Source organism: Eurytemora carolleeae, unplaced genomic scaffold (assembly GCF_000591075.1).
Source record: "Eurytemora carolleeae unplaced genomic scaffold, Eaff_2.0 scaffold119, whole genome shotgun sequence".
Taxonomy (NCBI): domain Eukaryota; kingdom Metazoa; phylum Arthropoda; class Copepoda; order Calanoida; family Temoridae; genus Eurytemora; species Eurytemora carolleeae.
The window spans coordinates 29,257-56,746 of record NW_019396072.1 but is presented as its reverse complement, the minus strand read 5'-3'; the positions used below and the strand labels follow the sequence as shown (position 1 = coordinate 56,746).

General features: G+C 35.0%; 1 protein-coding gene across 3 annotated transcripts; it reads right to left on the bottom strand.

The window, feature by feature from the left end:
• Nucleotides 1-504: 504 nt before the first annotated feature.
• On the bottom strand, nt 505-22,334 carry LOC111712833 (transmembrane and TPR repeat-containing protein CG4050). Of its 3 annotated transcripts, XR_002767548.1 has the most exons (5): nt 22,270-22,334; nt 11,535-11,739; nt 7,200-7,275; nt 2,471-5,282; nt 505-1,548 (listed from the first exon to the last, which is right to left on the bottom strand). XR_002767548.1 is itself a non-coding variant. In XM_023487575.1 (4 exons), exons 2-4 carry the CDS (start codon nt 11,638-11,640, stop codon nt 2,915-2,917), a joined length of 2,550 nt encoding a protein of 849 aa, XP_023343343.1. In that variant the 5' UTR covers nt 11,641-11,739; nt 22,270-22,334; the 3' UTR covers nt 505-2,914. The 3 variants fall into 3 exon arrangements, 2 of the variants coding, with proteins under 2 accessions (XP_023343343.1, XP_023343352.1); XM_023487575.1 differs by having other exon boundaries at nt 505-5,282; XM_023487584.1 differs by lacking the exon at nt 22,270-22,334 and adding an exon at nt 14,509-14,661 and having other exon boundaries at nt 505-5,282.
• Nucleotides 22,335-27,490: the final 5,156 nt, after the last annotated feature.

Sequence of the window (27,490 nt, the reverse complement as noted above, 5' to 3'; positions counted from 1 at the left end):
TACCTGACTGTGTATATCTTTGATATTTCAAACTTACCTTTGGTATAGCTTAATTCACAGTTTGAAATGTCTAATGTCTACGATATTGGGCTGCAAAGATATAGGAACTAGAAAATCAGAGTTTGTGGCAAAGACTTAATTAATTTGATTAAGAAATTTTATCAGTCGACTTTAAATTCCCTCCACTGGCTCCAAGGATAAAATGGTAAAATACTTGAGATTGAAATTCTATCATTCGGGTAAAAATCTTAAGTCCGGAGTGAGAAATTGAGACATTTAAATTCTTATAAAATATATCGTTTTTCTGTCCTCTCTATGTATTCCAGTATTTTAATCCTATCTTGGCTTATTTACCAAAGAACATATGAATCTTTTTTTCTAGATAAGATTCTGAATATTTGATAGATTTAAAGCCCTAAAAAAGATGAACTTTGTTATTAAAAATAAGCATTGATCTCAAAACATCTTTTTAAAAATATATCTAGAAAAAAAAAATAAATAAGATATTTTTATCACATATTTATTTATGATCACTGTAAGCGTGTAGATATAGAACAGAAATACGTTTAGAACATTCATGATTCAAGACGTACATATACAAACACGGGGTTTAAACTGCATTACACTTTACAGTACAGTTAGTACAACGGTTTACAATTGTGTACACACATAAGTAGATGTAAGTGTTATATGACTAGTATATGGCTTTAAAAAGAAAAAAATTAGCATTATGTGTAAGTGAGAATGCCATTACTAGTCGTACAAAACTGGAAAACAATAAATGTTTAAAATGCAGGAACAATTGACACAGCAGAGGGATTCAAAATTATAAGATGGTCAAATTAATTTCTTGGTTGATTAAAAAATAAGAAATTTGGATAAAAGCTCTGGAATGCATTGATTTAACAGTTTATAATAATTATATATATTTATAAATCTATCAGAAGAAATGACACGTGTTCACTCGTGTTCTTTGCATTGGGAACTAAGCAGTGAGCAAATTTAACAATAATAATAATAATAATGGTCGGACGGTTAGATCGCAGTATAGAAAAGGGTTTAAAGATTTAACGATGTAAAAAATAAACGTTGAGTTTGAAATTAAAGCTGACAACACATCAAAAACTTGATCTTTAATAAGTAAGAAAGATAGATTTAAAGATTTAAAGAGCACATTTTACATTTTACATTATACAATTATATTAAACAAATAATCAGATAAAGATATGTTTTTGAATAAATTTGTTCAACCAGTTTAGTTAGATTTCTGACTAATAGATTGCATTGATTGATTGATTTAAGTTCAATCTGTGGATTGTTTTCTTAAGAAAAAATAATTAATTTCAAATTCAATGATAACTCAGTGATGGCACATACATAAATGATTTCTCTTCAAAATATCCAGTTTTAATTTTGTTCCTTACTAGAGCTGAACATTCTAATTTGTTTTGCATTGATCGTGTCAAAAAATTATTCGAATGATCCTATCAAGGATCCTTACTGGATTCTATACCTGGAGCCATAATGCCTAGAACCAGAAACCATAGTCTATAAAAATACTGTTCCTATGCCATACAACCCAAGGAAGAGGGGGGATCGGTATTCATCTAACAATATTTCAAGAACTGGCTTTCAAATGTGTGAAGTCCAACTTGATTATTCCTTCCAAATTGAATAATTATTACAACAATGATATTTGCATGGCATACAAATAGTAAATCCTTCACGGTATTAAAACATTCTTTTAAAATTATATTCATAGAACATCGCCATCTTCTACCTGAAGGTATCAATTTGTTAAATAAACAGAACCTACCAAGATATAAGGAAGGTTCTGAGATTTAAAAGAATATGATCCATCAAGAAATACTGAGGCTATGTTATTCTTTAAATATAAACATGTTCCTGCTTTATACCATGAAGGCAGTGATCATATACATTGTATACAACATAGAGACACTTGGGGGTGTTTGAAGAGAACTTTTGAAGGATAAAATAGAAGTTTTGATGGACAGGAAGAAGTTTTAAAGGTTAGAAAGAAGATTTGATGGATAGGAAGGAGTAGGAAGGGGATTTAAAGAATAGGAAAGATATTTGAAGAATAGGAAGGATATTTGAAGAATAGGAAGGAGATTTGAAGAATAGGAAGGATATTTAAAGAATAGGGAGGAGATTTGAAGAATAGGAAGAAGATTTGAAGAATAGGAAGAAGATTTGAAGAATAGGAAGGAGATTTGAAAGATAGGAAGAGATTTGATGGATTAGGTGGAGGTTTGAAGGATAGGAATAAGATTTAAAGAGATATTAAGAATAAGAAGGAGATTTGAAGGATAGGAATAAGATTAAAAGAATATGAAGGAGATTTGAAGAATAAGATAGATTTGAAGGATAGGAAGGAATTTGAAAGATAGGAAGGAGACTTGAAGGATAGGTGTACAATACGGTGAAGTACAACAATAGGACACAGTACAATCAGAGTATACAATTAGAATTGTGGTAGAAGAGGGTTTAAGTGTGATTTAGAGATTTTTTCTGAGAATGTTCTTGGTTCTTTAACTCAGGTTCGGAAAAATGATTAAATTTCTAATCAAAGTTGAGTTCAAATGATTACCAAGAGAGTTGTTTTATCCTATACAAGTTGTTTAAACCACGGAACTGAAGTTGAATATTTTCTTCTTTCTCCTGCCTCACCTCATATCCTTAAACACTCATACAGACTCCGGTTCAACTTGTTTCGGAGTATTTTCCAATAGCACTGCAATACTATTCCCCAGAGAACAGTTTTTCCCTCCCTACGGAGTTGTCTGGTTCTGCCATCTGTTGGACGCTACTCATGATATCCCTCGGATTTAGAAACAATGTTACAGAACACAAATCCAACAAATCGATATTTAGTTTAATTTTGATGTAAAACTCATTTCTCCGTCTCCTTGTTAGTTTCAATGATTTTTAGTTCCACAATATCAAGATGTTTCCTAATATAATCCTCCTGAGGCGCTAAATTGTGCGCTTTCTGTAAACAGGTTCTAGCCTTTCCCAGCTGACCGCGCTCAACCATAACGACACAAAGGTTGTGTAACCCTTGCACGTTCTCCGGGTCCACTGCTAAGATCTTCCTGTAGCAACCCTCAGCAGCGTCTAGATCCCTCAGATGGTTTATATAAATATCTCCGAGGAGAATCAAACCTTTAGTGTGGTTGGGGTGATGTTTAATAAGTTGATGAAGGAATGGAGCCGCCTCTAGAGGTCGGTCAGAATCTGATAGAAGAAGAGCAAGGTTGAACAAAGCGCTTCTAAAATCATTCTTCAACTCTATCGCTTTTCTAAACCAGTACTCGGAGGTTTCCAGGTTTCCTCCGTCCATTGAAAGCATTCCAAGATTAAAGTAAACTCTCTCGTTGACCTGCCCTTTCTCCACTATCTTGTTTAATCTATCGACGGCTAGTTGTCGGAGCTGGGAGCTACCACTCTCCTGGATTAACATGGCGGAGTTGAGAAGAGCCTGGCTATGATCAGGATCAAACTCTAAAGCCTTGTTGAGATATGCTAGAGCCTGTCCGTGTCTTCCCTGCTCTATGAGAACTACACCAAGGTTGTAGTATATATCAGGATTTGTGTTATCATAGAACAATGCTCTTTCATACACCTCCTGGGCTTCCTTGGTTCGGTTTAGTTTAAGAAGAATATCTCCTCTGTTTATGTAGGCCTGAGTGTAATCTGATCTCATAGATATTGCTTGCCTGTAAAGCAGGTCAGCTTCTTCAAGCCTTGATCCGTTCTTAGAAATCAAGGTTGCAAGACTTAAAAATACATTTAAATGATTCGGCGCTACACGTGCTTGATACGATTCTCCGGGTTTAGGTTTTGGTAACAAGGATTTAGCTTTTAAATACGCTTCCTCAGCTTCATTGAACCTCGCCATGTGATTGTAGGTTCGTCCGACGTTAATATGTGCACCAATATCGTCCGGCTGGACGTTTACAGCTGCGTGAAAATAGTTCAGAGCCTCCTCGTATCGTCCCTTGGATTCTAGAGCATGTCCCACGTTGTTGAAGAGCTTAGCGTTCCCAGCATTTACTCTAAGTCCTGATTTAAACAGAGCATACTCGTCCTTCCACTCCTCATTCCTCATTATAGTTTTACAGGAGTGAGTAGCCAGGGTGAGAGCTAGTCCAGCTAAGACTAGATATCGACATACTCCACCTTTACGAAATATTTTATCACACCCAAAGGCCACGAGTAGACAGAACCCCATCGAGGGCAGGTACAATACTCTCTCGGCTACAACAAACCCTACTGGAAAGAATAGGTTTGAAGCAGGGATAAAGGGTAAAACAAGGAGTCCCAATCCAGTTAATATCACAGACGCTTCGTGGGTTGGGTTGCAACTGAACCCTTTGTAAGCTAGATGTGCTAGTAGAGCGTAAAGTAAAATTGTGGCAAGGTTTCTGGGATCACTAACAGATGTCACTAGTGGTACTGTGTTCATTGTCCAATCACAACAGAGATCAGCAGGGGCTAAGAGTAACCAGGAGTTGACCGTAAGCAAGTAGTTGTGTGTCAGCTGACGGGTTGGAGTTTCTGCAACCGCAGCAGGATTGTCAAACTTGGTGAAAACTGGAAGCTGAGAGCCCATTATCTTTAGACGTCCGATCATAAGACAGATTCCGGCTAGAACAAGAATTGATAGTCTCTGAGCAGAGAGTTTAACCCAGGGAGGAAGTCCAACTTTACCCCCAGCAAAGATTTGACTAAACACAACAAGATCTGTGTGAGACAGTTTCTGCTCCACGAAAACCTCGTGAAGTGCGCAGAGCGCTATCACAGTAATTCCTTGCTCCTTACACATCATTGACAGTGTAACCAGGAGAGAAATCCACATCAATCCTTTCCATTCAACAGTTCTTCTCCAGGATAGATCCTTGTACTTGAGAAGAGCGGAGAGAAAGAAAAGCGATGCTAGAAGCTCTGCTCTGCCCACTACTCCAGACACTGCTTCAGTGTGAACAGGATGAACAGCGAAGAGAAGAGCAGCAACAGCTGCTCCAGGTCTTGAAAGAAGCGATGAACAAAGACTATGATACATCAAGGTTACAGCAGCATGCAGGAGAATATTTACCAGATGATAACCTAGTGGATCCAGTTCATGAACTAGATAGTTCAATCTGAAGGTGAGAACAGTAATCGGTCTGTAGGATTTATGACTTTGCTCCTTGTTCATCGGAGTTCCCCAGAAATCGTTCTTGAATATGTTCTGGATTGGAACATGAGGTCTCAGGTCCCTGAAAAGATTGAAAATATTAGAAAATGCGACAAATTTATCGAGAAACTAAATTTAATCTTCTCAACCCATCTTAATGCATTTTATGGACCCAGATAAATGTATGCACTGGGTTGGGTTGAGCTTGAAGACGAAGGATCCAGGTATATATCAGAATAGACGGGTGACAAAGTGTTGACAAAAACGTCCCGGAATTATTTTCGGGTTGTCAGATTTATCAGAGTTCGAATTCTCTCCTTCTAACTAAGCCAGTTTTCGTTTGATACAAAACATTGAAAGATAAAAAAATTAAAGTTTCCAATCCTCACGTTTTCCAATTTATCCATCCCACTTCATAATCCTGCCGTTTACCGATTTATTCATCCCACTTCATAATCCTGCCGTTTACCGATTTATTCATCCCACTTCCAAATCCTCCCGTTAACAAATCCATTCCTCCCACTTCCAATCCTCCCAGTTACCGATCCATCCCTCCCACTTTTCAATCCTCCCGTTTACCGATCCATCCCTCCCACTTTCCAATCCTCCCGTTAACCGATCCATCCCTTTCACTTCCCAATCCTCCCTTTTACTCATCCATCCCTCCCACTTCCCACTCCTCCCGTTAACCGATCCATCCCTTTCACTTCCCAATCCTCCCTTTTACTGATCCATCCATTCCACTTCCCAAACCTCCCGTTTACCGATCCATCCATTCCACTTCCCAATCCTCCCGTTTACCGATCCTTTCTTGTGATCATGACAAATTCTTCTGAATCCTGAATTCTATGCTATAAAGGTAAGAACTTAGTTTAAGATGTTGAAGCAGAGTTACCCCACACTTGACGGATTGACAGAGAACGGTTTTTGCTCCTGTTCAAGTATAAGAATATTTGGTGAACCCTGAAGGGTTGTCAAACTTTTCCCAATCACCTGTTCCACACCTCCGCTCAGATCTTTAATCCGACCCAACCAACCTTTTTATAATATCAGGAACGGAGATTAAAATAAGCCCTGGGGAAGGGAGAGGTGAGGTGTATGTTTGTATAAAAGAGTTTTTCCTCTTCTTCATAAAATTTAAACTGAAACTTTTTTGTTGCGTCGTAATATACAATATACATCCTCTGGCAGTTAAAAATAACTTGAGTATTGACAGGAAAAAGAGAAGAGAGCACTTTTTCAAAATATTATTTTATTACGTTTTCGAATATTTGTAAATTTAAAAGTTAGCTTGAAGTGAAGTAGCATTTTTAAAATATTGATAAAATATTTATTTTTTAAAAATCCAGGTGGGTTTCAGGATACAAGTATCCAGGTGGGGTATATAGGATACATGTATCCAAGTGAAGTATACAGGATACATGTATCCTGGTGTAGTATATAGGATACATGTATCCAGGTGGAGTATATAGGATACATGTATCCAGGTTGGGTATACAGGATACATGTATCTAGGTGGAGTATACAGGATGCATATATCCAGATGGAGTATACAGGATATATGTATCCAGGTGGAGTATATAGGATATATTTATCCAGGTGGAGTATACAGGATATATGTATCCAGGTGGGGTATACAGGATACATGTATCCAGGTGGGGTATACAGGATACATGTATCTAGTGGAGTATACAGGATGCATTTATCCAGATGGATGGGATACTTCTGGATATAAATGCTACATGCATCCTAGTGGAGTTTATAAAATACTGTAGAGTATCCATGCTTAAGAAGGATGAATTTATTATGTATCCTAGAATACTAGATCTCAATTATAGATAGAGGATGAATTAGCACGAAATCAGGAAATTTAACGCTTTCTTTGAAATTAAAAATTCGAGATAGTCTCACAGTTCTTGAAGTAACCTAATTATTCTTTATGCCTACATGGTCAACTGGGTATTTGCCCGAATGCCCGATCAGTTTATTGATGGTTTACCTATTGTCTCTTATCGCACTCATATCATCAAACACAAACCCACACTGTAGAGAGTTCCAGTACAGGCTTATACACACTAAAATAGAAATAGTTATATAATGATAGTAGATACCAGATACAGTCTTTATTCAAATATTTCCTTCTTAGAGTATTTGTGAAGACATGTGAAGGACAGATATAGGGGATACACCTGATACAGGAGATTTAATTGATACAGTGGATATAGCCAATACAACGGATATGACTGATACAGGGGATATAGCTGATACAGGGGATTTAACTGATACAGGGAACATAACTGGTACAGGAGTTAGGGCTGATACAGTGGACATAACTGATACACTGGGAATTAAACGGATACAGACAAGAAAATGAACAGGGAATAAATGAACAAGGTCTATAACGGATAAAGACAATAAAATGAACATTGAACAGGAAGTTAAACGGATACAGTGAATAAAATGAACAGGAAGTTAAACGGATTAAGTGAATAAAATGAACAGGGAATCAGAAAGATACAGGGAATAAAATTAACAGGGAATTAGAAGGATACAGGGAATAAAATGAACAGGGAATCAGAAGGATACAGGGAATAAAATGAACGGAAATCAGAAGAAATACAAGGAATAAAATGAACAAGGAATCAGAAGGATACACGGAATAAAATGAACAGGGAATTAGAAGGATACACGGAATAAAATGAACAGGGAATCAGAAGGAATGCAAGGAATAAAATGAACAGGGAATGAGAAGGATACAGGGAATAAAATGAACAGGGAATGAGAAGGATACACGGAATAAAATGAACAGGGAATTAGAAGGATACAGGGAATAAAATGAACAGGGAATTAGAAGGATACAGGGAATAAAATGAACAGGAAATCAGAAAAAAAACAGGGAAAAAAATGAACAGGGAATCAGAAGGATACAGGGAATAAAATCAAGAGGGAATCAGAAGGATACAAGGAATAAAATGAACAGGGAATCAGAAGAATACAGGGTGCAGAAAGAATTAAAGATACAGGGGAATATAAATCTACAAAGATACCATTGTATATAACAGATATACAGGAGATTTGAGTTTAAGATTATATAATGTTTGGTTAGATATACAGCGAAGAGAATAAGTGTAGGCGGCAGTATTCCCCCCAGTTCCAAGTATTTCTCTTTTAAATATTTTTCCTTCTGAATATTCCAGGTTGCCTTAATTTTAATCCAACTCAACTCTTTAGATCTTTTATGTGTAATAGAGGATTAATTTTATATTCTGTACATACAGCACTTCATTTCTATTCATAAACACAGTCTCCAACCTAATCTCAAACCTTCTCCTCAACCTACTCTAATTCCTATCTCCAACCTACTTTAGAACCTTCTTTCCAACCTTCTCTCCAACCTACTTTTCAACCTATTCTCCAACCTTCTCTCCAACCTACTCTCCAACATACTATCCAACCTACTCTCCATCCTACTCTTCCTCCTACGCTCCAACCTATTCTCCAACCTACTCTCCATCCTACTTTCTATCCTGCACTCCAACCTTTTCTATATCCTACTCTCAAACTTTCTCTTCAACCTACTCCCCATCCTACTCCCCAACCTTCTCCCCAACCTTCTCCCCAACCCTACTCTCCAACATACTATCCAACCTACTCTCCATCCTACTCTCCCTCTTACGCTCCAACCTATTCTCCAACCTACTCTCCATCCTACTTTCTATCCTGCACTCCAAACTTCTCTCTATCCTACTCTCCAACTTACTCATCAACCTACTCTCCAACCTACTCTCTATCCTACTCTCCAACCTACTTTCCAACCTACTCTCCAACCTACTCTCTATCCTACTCTCCAACCAATTCTCCAACATACTCTCCAACCTAATCTCCAATCTACTCTCAAGTCTACTCTCCATTCTACTCTCCAATCTGGTTAAAAACCTAATCCGCAACCTACTCTGCAACTTTTAATGTAAAAGTCGATGTTAAAAATGATATATTGAGTCTCAAACTAATTTGATAAAAAATCTCTGTTCAGGTTCAATATATTTTCCTGTCTTCCATCCTAACCCAAACAGATTTAGCAGGCCTGGGATCTTGTAGCATATTTTGAGATCCTAGATCCTATCCTTTCCATCAACCCATACCATACTTCTTCCACATTTTATACCCTTAGACTTTGTCGAACCCTGACTGTTCTCATGAAATTACTTGGTTTAAATTAAATGACTTTTCTTACTTGCAAATCCTGGTTATGTGTCGGAATGTAGAATTTCAGTTTATATTTCACAAAGCAGAGAGATGAGAGGAGAAGAGCTTTAGTATGGTGCTATAGGCTGGTTGGATTAGTTTCCGAGATTCAAATACACAGGGAAATAAGAGAAAATAGAAAATTTAATACCCCTCTCCATACCCTCACTTTATAACCCGGTTTCCTGGTATATAGCAAAGTTTCCCCTCCTATATGTTTAGTGTATACGTGATGTCCTTTTCAGCCTTTTGTTGCATACAATGTTTTATGTCTGACATATATTGTATGTGGAGAGGAAGGAATTCAAGATATTTTTAATTTGTTAAACCTAGAGCTGGAGGTACTTGTATACTCTAACAGAAGATGAGTCTATAAATTCTATAAGTTCTATTATTTCTATAGTTCTATAAGTTCTATGGTTCTATAAGTTCTATAAGTTCTATTATTTCTATAAGTTCTATAAGGGTGTATGAAGAAAGTTTTATAGACTGTGTGTATGAAGACCCTGTAGTGTACTGGGTGTATGAAGACCCTGTAGTGTACTGTGTGTATGAAGACCCTGTAGAGAAAGGACGGAAAGAAGGAAGATAGACTGTAAAGGTAGAAAGATTGGGAGAACGAAAGGAAAGAAATAGGAGGGCAAGGAGGGGTAGGAAAGGAAAGAGAGTAATGGGGTAAAGTGAAAGGAAAATAAAAAATAAGGGCGGGGAGGGATAGGACAGGAGTGAACGAGAACGGATAGGAGGGATAGGAAAGAAAAAGAACGAGAAGGGATCTGAAGAGAGAGAAAAAGGAGGGCGGAAAGCGAGGAGGACGAGAAGGAAAAGAAGAGAAGTAAATAGAGGGTTAAGGAAAGAAAATGAGGAAAATAGGAGGACAAGGAGGGAAAAGGAAATGAGAGAAAGATAAAGACAAGGAGTAAATAGAAATAGAGAAAGGTAAAGACAAGGAGTAAAAGAAATTGAGAGAAAGGTAAAGACAGGGAGTAAAAGAAAAGTAGAGAAAGATAAAGAAATGAGTAAAAGAAAAGTAGAGAAAGGTAAAGACAAGGAGTAAAAGAAAAGTAGAGAAAGGTAAAGACATGAAGTAAAAGAAAATGAGAAAAGGTAAGGAGAAGAAGGAAAAGGAAATGAGAGTGAGGAGTGAAGAGTTTGTAAGGAGGAGAATCTTCAAGTATTCTCTACTGAGAAACTATCAAGTTATAAACAGTAGTTTATACAGTTTAATATAGTTATCTCTACTTTACCAAAATCAAGGAAATTTGAAATTTCAGTAAACTAGATCGGTAAGAACTAAAACTTGTGTTTAAGAAGGGAAATCTTCTTTTTTCATTCAAAAAGTTTTAGACTCACATTAATGATTAGTGTTTAAAGGAAGATGATTCTTGAACATGGGATCGATTTTTTGTAGATAGAAAGCATGGTGGAGTATATATGGATAGACAGGATGGTGGAGTATATGTAGATGGACAGGATGGTGGAGTATATATGGATGGACAGGATGGTGGAGTATATATGGATGGACAGGATGGTGGAGTATATATGGATGGACAGGATGGTCTAGTATTTATGGATGGATTATGATAGAACGATATCTTGCTTCTTTATTTTGGTGCATTAAACCAATATTCATATATTATCCAACCATATTACAAGCTGAGCATACAACTGATGGATAGATAGATAGATAAATAGATAGATATTCACATGAATGAATGTATCAATATATGAAAGCAATGAATGTAACACTGTACATTACATTAATGTAAAAATTAAGGAAGGGATAAATTGGCAGAATAAAGAAGATATTTAAATGAAAGGATGAATAAATAAAAAACTGTACTTGAAGATAAATGATTAAAGAGATATAAGTAGATGATATTAAATAAGTTAATATTATTAATTTAATAAATTAATAAATAGATAAATGATAACAGCTGAATAGATGAATAGGATTAGTAGTTTAAGTTGTAGAAAATTATAAAGAAAATATTAAGACCATGAATAAGAATGGGAATAAAAGTAAATTCATTAGTTCATCCATTTGCACAATATTAATCTATTAGCCAGCAGGGAACGGGGATATTACCTAATATAATAAAGGTTTGGAGGACGCCGCTGTTCCCGCCGCTCCCGCCCCCTGACCCTCCTCTTCCTCCTCCTCCTCCTCCTTCTCCTAGCCCAGGCTTTTCCATACTCAAGAGTGCGCGACCATTGTTTGAAGGTAAGGGTGTTTATCCTACCCAGATGTGGTTCGAACCATATCCGTCCCTGCTCCGCATGCCGCCAACAACCTGAAACATACATAATAATAGACATTAGGCAGAGAAATTACTGGTTTCTTGTAGAACAGGCGTGTTTAGTTACTAGAAGGCGGGGCATACACTTATAGGATACACGCTACCTTCTCCGCTATTCATCTTTATTAGATACAGAGGATATAGGATACACGCTACCTTCTCCGTTATTCATCTTTATTAGATACAAAGGATATATGATACACGCTACCTTCTCCGTTCTTCATCTTACACTGACCTGTATCTTATCAGACATGAAGGAAATTGAATGCATTTGATAAATACCAAAGGTTTTGATACGACAAAACCTGGGGTTGACATCAATAATTGAAATGACAAGAACTTTATGAATGATTGAATCCCCCCTCCTCCAGCTTTTCTCAAATGCAGTCGCAGTCATATCTATATAATGAAGCTCTTCGCTCATTTATACTTGTTTGTATATATGTTAGCTATAGCTGGCTAAACGAATGGACAGAATGGGCTGAATTTTTGAATTTTTGAGGGTACCCATGGATAACAAATTTCGATTTTTTTTAAATCGAATTTTTTTCAAAATTCAATTTTTTTCAGGGACAACACCGGGCACTGCCGCTAGTATTTAATAATACAAATAAAATGTATACTATTATGTATCCTGTATATGATCATATTAATATATTCTATCAGATTTTCTAAATGAAATTCAGAATTCATAATTCATAATGAAATCAGAGTTATTATTCCATTGTATTGAAGCATGGCCAGTATCCAGGAATAATACGAAAACTATCAATATCAAATCAAATGAATGTTTCACACTAAACAACTTTCGGTTAAGGAACAGAAACATGTTTTTGAAAAAGGGTGTCAGGATTTTCAAGAACTGCAGTTTTTTAAAGTTTGAATAATCTGGAAGACCCTGTAGTGTACTGTGTGTTTGAAGACCCTGTAGTGTACTGTGTGTATAAAAACCATGTAGTGTACTAGGTGTACATATGAAGACCATGTAGTGTACTGGGTGTATGAAGACCCTGTAGTGTACTGTGTGTATGAAGACCCTGTAGTGTACTGGGTGTATGAAGACCATGTTGAGAGGTTGGATGGGATTGGGTTAGAATTTAATTCTAAACCTGAAGGCTGAGAATAAAACATGGATTTAGGTATTTTAGCAATTAATATAGAGACAGCACACTTCCTTTACCCAACCCTTCCTGTCAATCATGGGTAGATAGATAGATACATAGATAGATAGATAGATAGAAAAATAGATAGATAGATAAATAGAGAGATAGATGAATAGATAGATGGATATATAGATAGATATAATGCTATGAGAAAATTATCCAAATCATTAAACAGGTCGTATTTTATAAATATATAAAAAATATAAAATATAAGCTCTAATTTTATAAATTGGTTTTTATTTAAAATGATTGAAATATTTGTTGTGAAAGTGTTTATTTTTCCTAATGTAGCGTTTAAAAAATGCAACATAAAATGCTATAAATCCTAAATAAGAGTATCAAGCCCAATTGTTGTATGCAAACCAGTGCATTTTGCAAACTTTTTTTCAAAATGGTTTGACATGAAATATTATTACACTTTTAAATTTGATTTTCCCACCATTTCAGATTTAATAAAATCGTTTAGAACAAATCTATATTTTACGATATGTCACTTTCTGAAACTAATATTTCAAAATATTCTGCAGTTTTAGAAATATCAATTCTGTTTTCATTTTATATGTTTTTAGTTTTCTTTACAGAAAATCGAATTGTTTATATATTTTTATTTTTAATAAAATTTTAATAGGTTTTACATAGTTTTAATCGAATTTAATTGATGAAAAGTTGCAATAGAGTCACCTTCAATACACATATATCATATTGAATATCATATCATACAAGGTGGTTAAGAAAAGAGTAGAAACCCTCTACCTTTGTGTACAGAAAAGTGTACTGTGGTTTCTGGGAGGATTGAATGTAAAAAGAAATTCTAGATCTTATTCAATCCCATGTAGATTGCTCTCGTTTAATTTATTTCCAAACCTAGGAACTACTAGCTTCAATCCAATTCATTTAAAACGAAAAATATCAATCCATCCAACTATATATCCTGCACATCCAACTATGCCCTGTCATCAACAGGTACCCCCCGGATATCCAAATATCCACTGATTAACAGGTAGATACCCCTGGATATCGAAATATCCACTGTCATCAACAGGTAGGTACCCCCCGGATATCCAAATATCCCTTGTCATCAACAGGTAGTTACCCCTAGATATCCAAATATCCCATGTCATCAACAGGTAAGTACTCCTTGATTTCTATATATCCCATGTCATCAACAGGTAAGTACTCCTTGATTTCTATATATCCCCTGTCATCAACAGGTAGATACACCTGAATATCCAAATATCCACTGTTATCAACAGGTAGGTACCCCTGAATAACCAAATATCTACTGTTATCAACAGGTAGGTACTCCTTGATATTCATATATCCCCTGTCCTCAACAGGTAGATACACCAGGATATGCAAATATCCCCTATCATCAACAGGTAGATACTCCTTGATATCCAACTACTCCTGGTATCTATCCAGTAAGTACTACATAATCTCTTTGCAATTCAAGTCAACGACATACAATTATGAAATGTTGAAAAAGTAAAAGTATATTACACTTCGACTGTGACTGTAAAATTTTATTTTAAACAACAACTGATAAAAAAAATTAAAGATATATTTTGTCAAAATAAAAATAATTTTAAAAAGTACGTACATTATAAACTACTCTAAGATCCTCTGGGAGAAGAATCAGCTGATCAGAGATTGAGCTGTGTTCATCCTCCGACCCGGAGCAACATAACACGCAGACTAAACTCTCAGCTCTCTCTCAGACAGAGGCGGTTCAAACTCCGAGGTTATAGAGAGAACCTCTGAGGCTGCTATACCATATATATCCTCTGGATCGGAGTAGAAAAACAGGTTTTAATACACTGTGTAGATGTAATTAAAATTTTGAAATTTTTATTACAAAAAATGTATTTTCTTAGGAAACTATAAATTTCAAATTGGAATGGGGTAATTACGTAAAATTAAGTTGATATTACGCAAACCTAATTAGAGTTATGTTGGAAAAATTATTGATTTTAAAATAATTAGGTTCTGGTGCAGGTTTGTATTATTTATAACTAGGAACCTCCGATATACCTGGAGTAAGGATCTACAGGTTTCTCTCAGAGAGAGGGGTTCTCAAATTCCGATATTCCCTCTTAACCCCCCCCCCCTCCCCATCCTTCCTCCCGTATCATCGCTATATGTTTGTGTGTGCTAAACTTCCCTTGTAGCATAAAATGTACAAATGTTAAATAAGTTTTCAGAAAAGATAAACGGTGGATTTTGCTTTGTATTCCTTCTGTAAGTTTGTGTCCGTAAGTACAAATGTGTGTGTGTGAGTGTGCATCTGAGATCTTGGCAAACATTTCAACAGGTATTCTCAGATACTAGAGACTAGAGACTGTAAGAGAGAGAGATCCATAAACATTCATCAGGTTGCAACTTCTCCTACACAATCTCAACTATACTTGCAACATCCCTCGTAATTGATTCTCATATTTGTTTTATGTCATGCAATCCACTGATCTAGGGCTTTCTAATATATATACTTACTAACAAGTACAATATATATTAATATTACTGCAATAATTAGCCCACTGCTTGATGATTTCTGTGTAGATCCAATGTCTTAGGTATCAATGCCATGGCATATCATGCCTATGTAACCATGTACCGTCATGTACTGCTTTTATATTTTGTGCTGTGTAAGTTACTAAAGTACTTTATGATATTGTTCTGCTTGGCTAGTTACTATTTGGTTAGAAGGAATGCAGACTGTTTATGATTTTTGATGAAGCATTTTATTAAAATATTTATCTCAAATTTTTTATTTAAATTTTGAAAACTTCTTGTATGCATGAATTGGAAATTGGTTTGAATTTCAACCTATTTTCTGAATATCTAAGTTCTAAGTTCTATTGTTCTATAAATTCTATAAGTTCTATTATTTCTATAGTTCTATAAGTTCTATGGTTCTATAAGTTCTATAAGTTCTATTATTTCTATAAGTTCTATAAGTTCTATAAGTTCTATAAGTTCTATAAGTTCTATAAGTTCTATAAGTTCTATAAGTTCTATAAGTTCTATAGTTCTATAAGTTTTATAGCTCTACAAGTTCTATAGTTCTATAAGTTATATAGTTCTATAAAGTTCTATAGATCTATAAGTTCTATAAGTTTTATAGTTCTATAGTTCTATATTTTCTATAAGTTCTATAAGTTCTATTATAAGTTCTATAGTTCTATAGTTCTATAAGTTCTATAAGTTCTATAAGTTATATAAGTTCTGTAAGTTATATAAGCTCTATAGTTCTATAAGTTATATAAGTTATATAAGTTATATAAGTTATATAAGTTATATAAGTTATATAAGTTCTGTAAGTTATATAAGCTCTATAGTTCTATAAGTTCTATAAGTTCTATAAGTTCTATAAGTTCTATAAGTTCTATAAGTTTTATAAGTTCTATAAGTTCTATAAGTTTTATAAGATGTGTAAAATAAGAGTATTGTGTGCGGACAAAGTAATAATATAAATAACCCATATAAAGCGTATCACAAAGTGTATAGACCTAAGGTGAGAGTTATAGGGGCGAATTGTAAACAGAATAAAAATTTTTACCGGGAAGTATCAAGCATTAAAAGCCGGGTTTGTGAAATCATTGTTTTTTAAAAGCTGTTTATTCACAATAAACCAGTTCTAATCACATAACTCTCACTAGAAGAAGATTGTACCATCCAGTTGTACCGTCTTTAGGCAGTATGTATACTGTACATAACTTGCTCTAGCTGCTTAAAAGTCTGGCCTATACTTCAAATAAAGCAAACCTTATTCCTCTCCTTAGTTCTAGACACATTGGTATAGTGTACCAGGTACCTAAACCACCACGATCCTTGTAATAGAGGACAATTTGTAATAAATACTGTTTACTCCGGTAACCAGTTCCTTCTTATATCCATAAAATTTAGAAATTATGACAAACACTAGGTTTGCAGACCCTGGAGAATATTTTATTTTGCAATTTTTTCCACTAATACTAAGTTTAAATCTCATGACAATCATTTTTTTTAATATTTTTTAGATCCCTGATAACCGCCTCATTCAATTTTTTTAGAAAATAAAAAAATTTACGCGACCCAATAGTGTAAAAACTTGTGTAGGTTATCTATAAATAAAAGTAGGAATCTATATTTGTCTGTGTACGGTCATAATCCCTGATTGATTTACCAACAATTTTAACTGGGGGAACTCGGTAGAACCCCGGGAATGTTCTGAGCTTATTTTACAAATTTTTAATTGAGCGAGTCGACTTTCATAGCCATAGTTTAGTTTCCAGGCAAAGCCGGGTTCCCAAGCTAAAAGTACATATATATATTCTACAAAGAGAGAGAGAGAACTAACAATCATCTGGAAAAAATGATATTGATCTGTGTAAGTTGGTTCTATTCGAATAATATTTTACCATCAGAGCTGTCAAACGTTATATAAAACATTTCTACATTATTATTATTATATCTCAACTTGATACATAGACAATCAAGGGAGTACCATTAAAAATGGGAATTCAATCACGGTTTTCCAAAAGAAAAATTCAAACGATTGGAACTTCAAAATCACAATAAAATCTTTACAAGTTCAAATACCCGTGAATGTACGTTATTATAAAAAATTTGACAATGCTATACAAAAGGTACAGAGAAGATATAGATAATTTATATTACACTAGACAGCAAATACACTAGATGGGACAGCAAATAGAATCATCTAACAATACACTAGATGGGACAGCAAATAGAATCATCTAACAATACACTAGATGGGACAGCATGATAGAAATAACAGAAGATGGCGGGGAGGGGTTAAAGTTAGTTTTTCCAATTTCTGATCTACAGAATAAATCTCCCGAAAATCACAAAATCTACAAAACCCTCACCCCCTCCCACCCCGCACAATGTTACCCGTTCAAACCATACCTATATGTGAAAGGGGGAAATTGTTTGAAGACGTAAATTCGGCGAAAATTTATTTTGAAGCGAGGTTTAGATTGAACCGACCAAATTCCCCCTCTGCAATTTAGGCTGGATGAAAATAGATGATCACAATGTAAACTGAATAAAAGCTAGAAATTATGGTTTAGATGAACTCCAGGCCCGTAACTACAGCGGTGGGAGCGGTGGGGTGCACACGTTGTATGGTGTCCATATTTTCCAATGATTATTGGTTTATACTGTTCTTAAAAATTGAAGTAAAAAAAGATTCTCTCCTGCGGCGGCGCACACTTTGAAATCACTACTCAATCACTTTTTAAAAATCCTAATAACGGGTTCGATAGAATCTATTTACAGCTATGAATGACAGAACAAACGATATGTTTAAAGCTGGAAATGAAGAATTGAATGTTAAAAAGAATGATTACAGACTGTATGATTAATGAATATATAATTACTGATTGTTAGATAAATTATGGAAATGATTATCAAGTATAAAGATAAACTTTAATTGTGTGAATTAAAGCTAAGATAAAGCAAATGAATGGAAAGAACCTAGTGAAGTTTAGGTTCAAGATGCTGTATCTAAAGTTTCATGTGTATCTGGTGTTTGTTATTTTGTGGCCTGGGGCCTGAGAGACTGGTGGAGCAAGGTTTGGATATCTTTAAATCATATTTAGAGATTATAAGAGTAGATTCATTCCCTTTACTTCCATCCTTCATCTCATCCTTTTTTCTTCCTTCATACTCATCCCACATCCTCATCCTTATAATCCTTCATCATTATCCTTCATCATCATCCTTCTTTTCCATCATACTCATCCTACTATCCCTCCTTCTCATCCTTGTTCTATCCTTCATACTCTTCCTCCTTCTATGCTTTATACTCATCCTTCGTCCGCCATTCATACTCATCCTCCTTCCATCATTCATACTCATTCTTCATCTTTATCCTTCTAATACTTCGTCTTCATCCTTTTTATCCTTCATACTCATTCTTTATCCCCATCCTTTTTATCCTTCATACTCATTGTTTATCCCCATCCTTCTTATCTTTCATACTCATCCTTCTCATCCTTCATACTCATCCTTCTTTGCAAACTTCATACACATACTTCTTCCTTCCTTAATACTCGTCTTCCATCCTTCTTTAATTATTTTTAACACATTATCGCATTTCTCTCTTGAAAGCTATTCCTTGATCATTATGATTCTTTTTTCATGTGTTCTACTATTATCCATCCTACTAATCTACTAATTAGTCCTCCTAATTCTTGAGATAATCATAAACCAGATTTCTCTTCATATCTTGAATGTAGTTCAGAAAGGGATTTACTTTAATTAAAAAAATTTAATGAAAGGAGAAAGAGTTTCCTTCCTTCTTGTTTTATAAAACAATCAAATATTCCTTTGCATTCCGCCCACTCTCCCTCTAGTTGTTAAATTCTTTTCTACTTTTATCAAATACACATATATACAGCTCCCTAAGCTCAAACCTAATGTAATCCTTTGGATGCTTGGTATTGGAGTAAATGTATTTTTGTGGAACCCAGCCTAGGATCCAGGTCCCAGGAGACACAGGGATACAGTGCAGATACAACCAGAGATAAAACCTTAGATGCATAGATACTTAGATAGTGAGGTAGATAGGTAGATATACAATATTCAGCCAGAATTAGGTATTACATTCGACTCTAGGGATATATATGTATATATTTATAGGTGTATAATGTATATAATATTCATATTTATATACATTGGTATTTTCACAAAAAGTAGAAGTAAATTACTTGAGGAATATATGTGTTTAATATATATATTTAATATTTAGGAGGACAACTCTTTAAGATGAAAACTCTTTTCCTTTTCGTGAGTTTAGTTTTATATCGAGTTACAGATTTAAAGAAGATTATGAGTTAAGCACAGATGTACGTTGAATGTACATATACAAAATACTCAAATAGATAGATAGATATATAGAGAGATAACTCGACTGTAGAATGTAGATACTAGCTCATGAATCAGACTGTCATACACCGCTAGGATTCCTTACAAACCCAGAGAGCTGAACCTGGACTCATCCTGCCTTCTTTCTCCAGGTACTCTTTATAACCCATACTCAATATTTCCCTTCAATTTTCTCTTCATTCTACATTTATCCAACCTTCTGCTACTGTAGAGTCCGAGTATAGAGAGCACTAAACTCTATTTCAATATTAACGGTTTTCAATATTGGGAGTTTTCTATGAGAATTTAAAATATCACATTCCAATAATATTACTATGGAAATTTATATATCTACATAAATACAAATGTATTTTTATTTCTAACACCTTTTTTAATTACATATCATTTAAATTTCAACCATTGTGTCACGCCATGTATAGTTCTTATATTATACAACAGATAATGATCTTTTTAGAATAAATTATATCTACATATGCAATGCATATATGTATGTATGTGTATGTATATATTCTAGAGTTCTTATACTAAAGTAGGAAAACAATAACTAAAACAAATTTAGCTGAAACACCTGTGCCCTCTACCATTGGGACTGGTTTAATAAAATCCAGGATATTGTCAAATATGCAGAAAATAGAGAAGGTACAAGAAGAGATGGGAGGGGGGGGGGTGAGAAGGGAAAGAAAAATTGTAAAGGGGGTGTTAAAAACCAGAAGAAAGAATTGAATGAGAAGAAAAGAAAGGATATAATCAACTAGGTAAAAGGATTTGATTACAAGGTGAAAGGTCAAGGAGAGGGTTGGAATGATTAGGTTTAGGACAAGGATGCATGCAATCAGAGAAATGAGTTTAGATGAAGAAAAGAGTGAGGAAAGAAATTGATAATTAAGGAACGAAAGCAGAAGATGGATTGGATAAGGTGGAAGATGAAAAAATGAAATGAGAGAGGAGGTAGAAACTTTTTAGAAAGAAAGAATAAAATACTTTAGGAAGAATAATTGGAGAGAGAGAGAGAGAGAGAGAAAGATAATAGAGAGCAAAATTTAGATGAAGAAGAAAAAGGGTTGAATAAGGGAGAAGAGAAAGAGTTTGATGATGAAAGCCAGAAAGGATAATGGAGGAAATAAGGGAGAAAAAGGATGAGGGAGGAAAAAGGTTCGATGAGAGAGTAGATCAAGGATTAGATGAGGAAGGAGAGCAAGGTTTGATGAGGAAGGAAAACAAGGTTGGATGAGAGAAGAAAAAAGTTCGATGAGAGAGTAGATCAAGGATTGGATGAGGGAGAAGAGGAAGGTTGGATGAGGGAGGTCCCTGTCGAATAATTTTGTGTTTAAATGATTAATATCTTTAGGGACTCTGACCAGGAGGGATTAACACCTGTGCAGGTGGTTTAGGGGATCCTTCGGGGGACAAAAGAGGGGGAGGAGAGTTGCAGAGGGGGCCGGGTGGGGCAACTAAGATAGATTTCAAATTTTGACATCTATATAGAAATAAAAACTCAAATTATTTGAATATTAGTGTTAAGTTTCATTTCGTGATGAGGACTGATGATTCTCCTTGTTTCTAGAGATATCAACGCCCCGGATAAACCAAACCACAGCACGCGTGCACACAATAATCATCTTCCAATACCCCGGCAATTACCAGTTAGAATCAATTAGTTTTCACACAAACACTTTTCTTGTAAACCCAATTAGAGGACGTTTTCTTGAGGAAATAAAACAACTAATGTTTTTGCTAAACAACCAAAGAACGAACGAGAACATAATTTTGCAAATGAGAACAGTCCTTTATAAAGAGTATAGAAAGAATATTGTTATACAGAGTGTCTCGATAAACATGGAATTAAAGTGAGGACTGGTTTAAACGCGATATTTAATTCGAAATCTTACATGATTAAAACAATACATGGAATCCATAAAACGTTGGAATAAGAAGACAACATTTGATAACTCTAATATTCGTTCAATTTTGTTTTAAAGTAATTAGTTTTACCAGTACGTAGCTTGAAAAACAACGTTTTTTGTGAAATTGGTCTGTTTACAATGCACAATTGCTGAGTTCTATGTTCGTTGGACTATTAAAAATTATAATCTGACTTTAAAATTCGTCTTTCTATTCCCCTAGTCCACATTTTTTAGGGTCCCACTGTATCATACAAACCCATTTTTTTAGGATTGTGATTGAAATATCACATTTATACAATTTAGAAAGATCAGAGAAGATTTTAATGTCGTCACATAAACTCCATATTGACTCCGACTCCCTGTAGAAAAGGCAGGGCACCGGGATCCAATTGTTGTAACAAGATCGTTACATTTACTCAAGGAATCAGAAACATGGTTTAATTTTTAAAATACAGGCTCAGGTTACTTTTTAGGATTGGAGAACTGTGTTTTCCCAACCCAGCTCACGTCACTGTTTCAGATTAGATTCACTTTTACTTTAGTAGTTAAAGTTAGGTTGGTCTTACCATGGTTTGAGTGCGGGTTCAGTCTCTACCTGTCTTCACTCCGGAAAGGCCGGGAACAAACTGAACCCTCCTACCCGGCACACCACACAACACATAATTATACTATTAGGACCTATACATATACTTTATGTATTAACAACAGTAAAACCTAGTTTTACAAGCTGTTTCTCATTAAACAGTCGGGAATTGCATGAAAAGTATTTAAATGTTTAAGAAAATAAACTTAATGAGTTCGGTTTTCTGTTTAAATTCTTTTTTGATACTTTTTAAAAACGAATAATAATTGTTTTTTTGATTTTGGTTTTTATTGTATATTTCGGTTTGAATCCCTTGGTTTCGGTTTCAAGCATATTTCTATGTTAAAATATGCGTTGTAGCGCGGTGTGTGTATGGGCGGGTTGGCCATGTCACAGCAGGGTGCCATGCAGCTCAGGCAGTCAGACCCGATCTACTCTCTCCACACCAGGGGTCCAAACCTCATCCAACCATACCCAGGTTCATCCAACCCAACCTAGGCTTTTTCATTTCCAATATCTGGGTTCAATTCACCACAAAGGCTTATTCTACCCAAACCTAGGGTTTTCCAGCCTAACTTAGATTTACACAACCCAAACCTAAGCTAATCCAACCCAACCAAGACGTATTCATTCCAACCTATTCATCCAACCCCAACCTAGATTCATCCATTCAAACCAAAACTCATCAAACCTAACCTAGATTGCATACACATGGATTATTTAACCACAAGCTAGATGCATCAAACTCTAACCAGGTTTATCCAATCAACCTAGTTTTAGCCAACCCCAACCTAGGTTTATCTAACCCAAACCATGCTTATCCAACCAACCTAGTTTAAGCCAACCCCAGCCTAGGTTCATCTAACCCAACTCAAGCTTAACCAATCCAAACCAGGTTTATCCAACACAAACCAGGTTTATCCAACTCAGACCAGGTTTATCCAGCCCAAACCAGGCTTATCTAACCCGAACCAGGCTTATCCATCCCATCCTAGGTTTAGCCAAACCCAACCTAGGTTCATACAACCCAACCAAAGCTTATCCAACCCAAACCAGGTTTACCCAACTCAAGATTGCCTATATCAAGCAAAGCCTCTTAAATCCAAACCAACCCTTTACAATCTCAACCAGGCTTAAAATCTAGCTGAACCACTTAAATCTAGCTGAACCTAACCCACATGAAGCTTATACACCCAAATCTAGGTTCATCCGACCCAAACCAGGCCCATGCACCCCATTATAGGTTCATCCAACCCAAAACTAGGTTTACCAAACCAAGCCAAAGTTTTTCCAACCAATATCTAGGTTCACCAAACCAAACCAAGTTATCCGACCCACATGAAACCAGGTTTAACCAACCCAAATATAGGTTCTCAAACCATACCAAAGCTTATCCGACCCACATGAAACCAGGTTTAACCAACACAAATATAGGTTCTCAAACCATACCAAAGCTTATCCAACCTAACGGAAACCAGGTTTAACCAACACAAATATAGGTTAATCTCAAACCATACCAAAGCTTATCCGACCCACATGAAACCAGGTTTAACCAACACAAATATAGGTTCTCAAACCATACCAAAGCTTATCCGACCCCAACTGAAACCAGGTTTAACCAACAAACACAAACATAGGTTCACAAAACCAAACCAATGCTTATCCAACCTAACGGAAACCAGGTTTAACCAACACAAATATAGGTTAACAAAACCAAACCAAAGCTTATCCAACCTAACTGAAACCAGGTTTAACCAACCCTAAACCAGATTTAATTTATTTATCATTTATATCCTCAAACCCAACATAGGTTTATCTAATTAAATATACACAGAGCTGAAAACTTTAGTATGAAATATCCAGATATCCCGTCGTATAATTAATCTGAAGATTAAAGTCATGAGGTAAACAAGCAATATTTAATTCCGAGATTAAGAAAAAGAGTGGATTAAGCCTTAATCCTGATATCCACCATTCTAAAGTTTTCAGCTCTGGTTAGTTTAATCAACTCAGGGGTTTCAAACCTAAACCCTGAATCGGCATCTTTTCATCCAACCAATCATGGGTTATCGAACCAATCCAATGTTTGTTGAAATTTACACAAAATTTTCCAACCTTTTCATCTCTCGATACGTCCTAGTGTTTACCAAACTAAAGTTCAACTAAATTCACAGTTCTTTAATTCGTCTCATACATTCAGTCAACCTATCTCTAATCAAAACTCATCCAACCCAATCATATTCAGTCTCATCCCATTCAACTCCACTCTACCGATAAAAGTTCTCATCCCACCTACCAAACCTTGCTGATTAGGAAAGTGTTAAGAAATCTGTGTGACATGTCAAACTAAACTCTGCTGGGCGTCGGCTCATCAATAATTCATTCCTTTCACAACCAATTAGTGAAGAATGGGGGAACCAAAGCTGTTGGCAGGGTAGAGCTGTATAGTGAGCAGGGGAAACCACTTTTCATCCTGTATTACTAGAGTATGTACTTAAGATTAAACACTAACAGAAGAAAATCAGTTTGTTTACTCAAATATATCACTAGGTTGGGTTTGTTTACTCACTGCCACACTAGTGTATACTATATAGGTGTATATATATTATAAACATAAATCTCTGCAAACTATTTAAAACTCATCTGTCTTTTTTAGTATACTAATAATGGTTTAAACAAATAAACTAGAGTTAGAAATGGCCAAACCTGCAAAGTTATATTTGTCAAGAGTATATATCTTTAAATTCAAACCGAGTTAAACAAAACTATACCATACATTTATAAAACATGGCGAAAACTATTATTGAAACAACAAATGTCAATTTTAAACTAAAAATAAGATTCTTGATTTCATTTTCGAACATATCCCTATTTTGAAACAACTACCGAATTTCAGCTCACGTCGCGTTTTTGGAACATATCAATGTCAATTTTTTAGCATTTACGCACATACGTAACAAAACAAGATTGTTTGATAAGGTAAAATATAAACAAACTGTTTTTTTTTATTATTTAAAAATCATTACAACATTAAAAAAATATCAATATCATTTGTTCTTACAATATAGATTTTACTAGAATTGCGGGAAACTGTTTTCAGTGATTTATTTTGTTATGAAAGTGAGTTTTTGTTTTGAATTGCGGATTAAATCAAAAACGAGAAAGTGGGTTTTGTCTCGAAAACGCGACAATGTTTCAAATTCAGGATATGTTTGAAAATGGGAAAACCTGACATGGATTGGAAATATGTTGTCCTCGTCATCTTTAATAAAATGTTGACTATAGTTTGTATTATAAACGACTTTTACTCTGGATATGGGCCGGGATCCTAAAAACCCCTGCTTTCAATTTCTGCCCATTTCTAACACGGACTGTTAGAAATGGCCCAAGTGTTAGTTTTGGAACTAATGTCTCCAGCAATCACCCCTTCACAATCGAACAGTATATTTGCATAGAAGAGCAAACTGTTGGCTCTCTCTTGTATCCACAGTTTTAATATTTTCATGTGAATAAACAAGAGAAACTTGGTTCACTATTTAACTAAACAAATAACCATGATATTTCGGAATATTCATAAACGTCCTGCATTCATCAGATAATACAAAAAAAATGTAATAATTTTTTTTTTTAAATTGAATTTGAAATGGTTTGGTGTTGAAGAAGAGAGATGAAGGTTGAGAGAAGAAAGAAAAAGCTGAAGGGAGGGAAGAATGAAACCAAAGTTGTGGATTAAGATTAGTGTCACTTGGTGCCTGGATTAGGACGATTATGCAAAATAACCTTAAATTTTATCCCACCCAACCCTGGCTCTTGGTGCTTAGCCTACCTGGATAAAAACTAATCCCATTCCAATATACAATACATACATATACATGTGTAAAGTGTATACAATACAAACATATATGTATACAATATAGTATATACATATATCATATATGTGTTGTGTATACAGTGTTTACGTACAAGTATATATAGCTAATGGAAAAAAATGATAATTAAACACTTATTTATCTGTCTATTTTTTCAAAGTTTATTTTCATGTTGATGTCGATCATGGTCATAACAAAGTTTAGGATGAAAGACTAAAGACGCAACGTGTAGGTTGTACAGACAAACAGAAAATAGGACAAATGTACAAACAGATGATCAAATAAACAGAGAGTTCATCAAATAAACAGACAGTTCGTCAAATAAACAGACAGTTGGTCAAATAAACAGACAGTTGGTCAAATAAACAGACAGTTCGTCAAATAAACAGACAGTTCGTCAAATAAACAGACAGTTCGTCAAATAAACACACAGTTCGTCAAATAAACAGACAGCTCATCAAATAAATGGACAGTTCGTCAAATAAACAGATAGTTCGTCAAATAAACAGACAGTTGGTGAAATAAACAGACAGCTCATCAAATAAACAGACAGTTGGTCAAATAAACAGACAGTTCGTCAAATAAGCAGACAGTTCGTCAAATAAACATACAGTTCGTCAAACAAACAGACAGCTCATCAAATAAACAGACAGTTCGTCAAATAAACAGACAATTCGTCAAATTATCAGACCGTTGATTAAATTAATTTACTGTCGACAGTAACAGACAGTCCGTCAAATAAACAGATAGTTGCTCTAATAACAAACAGTTAGTTAAATTAATAGAGAGTCAAATAGATAGATAATCCGTTGAATTAATAAACAGTTTGTCAAAAAATGTCAAATACTGTAAAAACAAAACACAGTCTATTAAATGAAGAACTAGTCTAAAAAAACCGAATTTGTCCTGTAATATCCCCGCCTACAATCTGCTATAGCGAACCCGCTGGAATAAAATCTCCCCTGAGAAAATTTTCTAAAAAACTTTAAACGTTTAAACAAGAAGAATTGAGAAAGTTTGACTGAACCTCTGGTTTAAAGCATTATCTTGTTTCACATTTTAATAATGGTTTCGGAATGAAAAATCTTCCGGTTTCCTTTTCTTGCTAAACTTTAGCTAAGGAAACAGGCATATTATACAGAGAGGGATTAGGTGAATATATATAGGGTTTACAGTAGACAGGAACTAGATATAGGATTAGGGTTTACAGTAGACAAGAACTAGATATAGGATTAGGGTTTACAGTAGACAGGAACTAGATATAGGATTAGGGTTTACAGTAGACAGGAACTAGATATAGGATTAGGGTTTACAGTAGACAGGAACTAGATATAG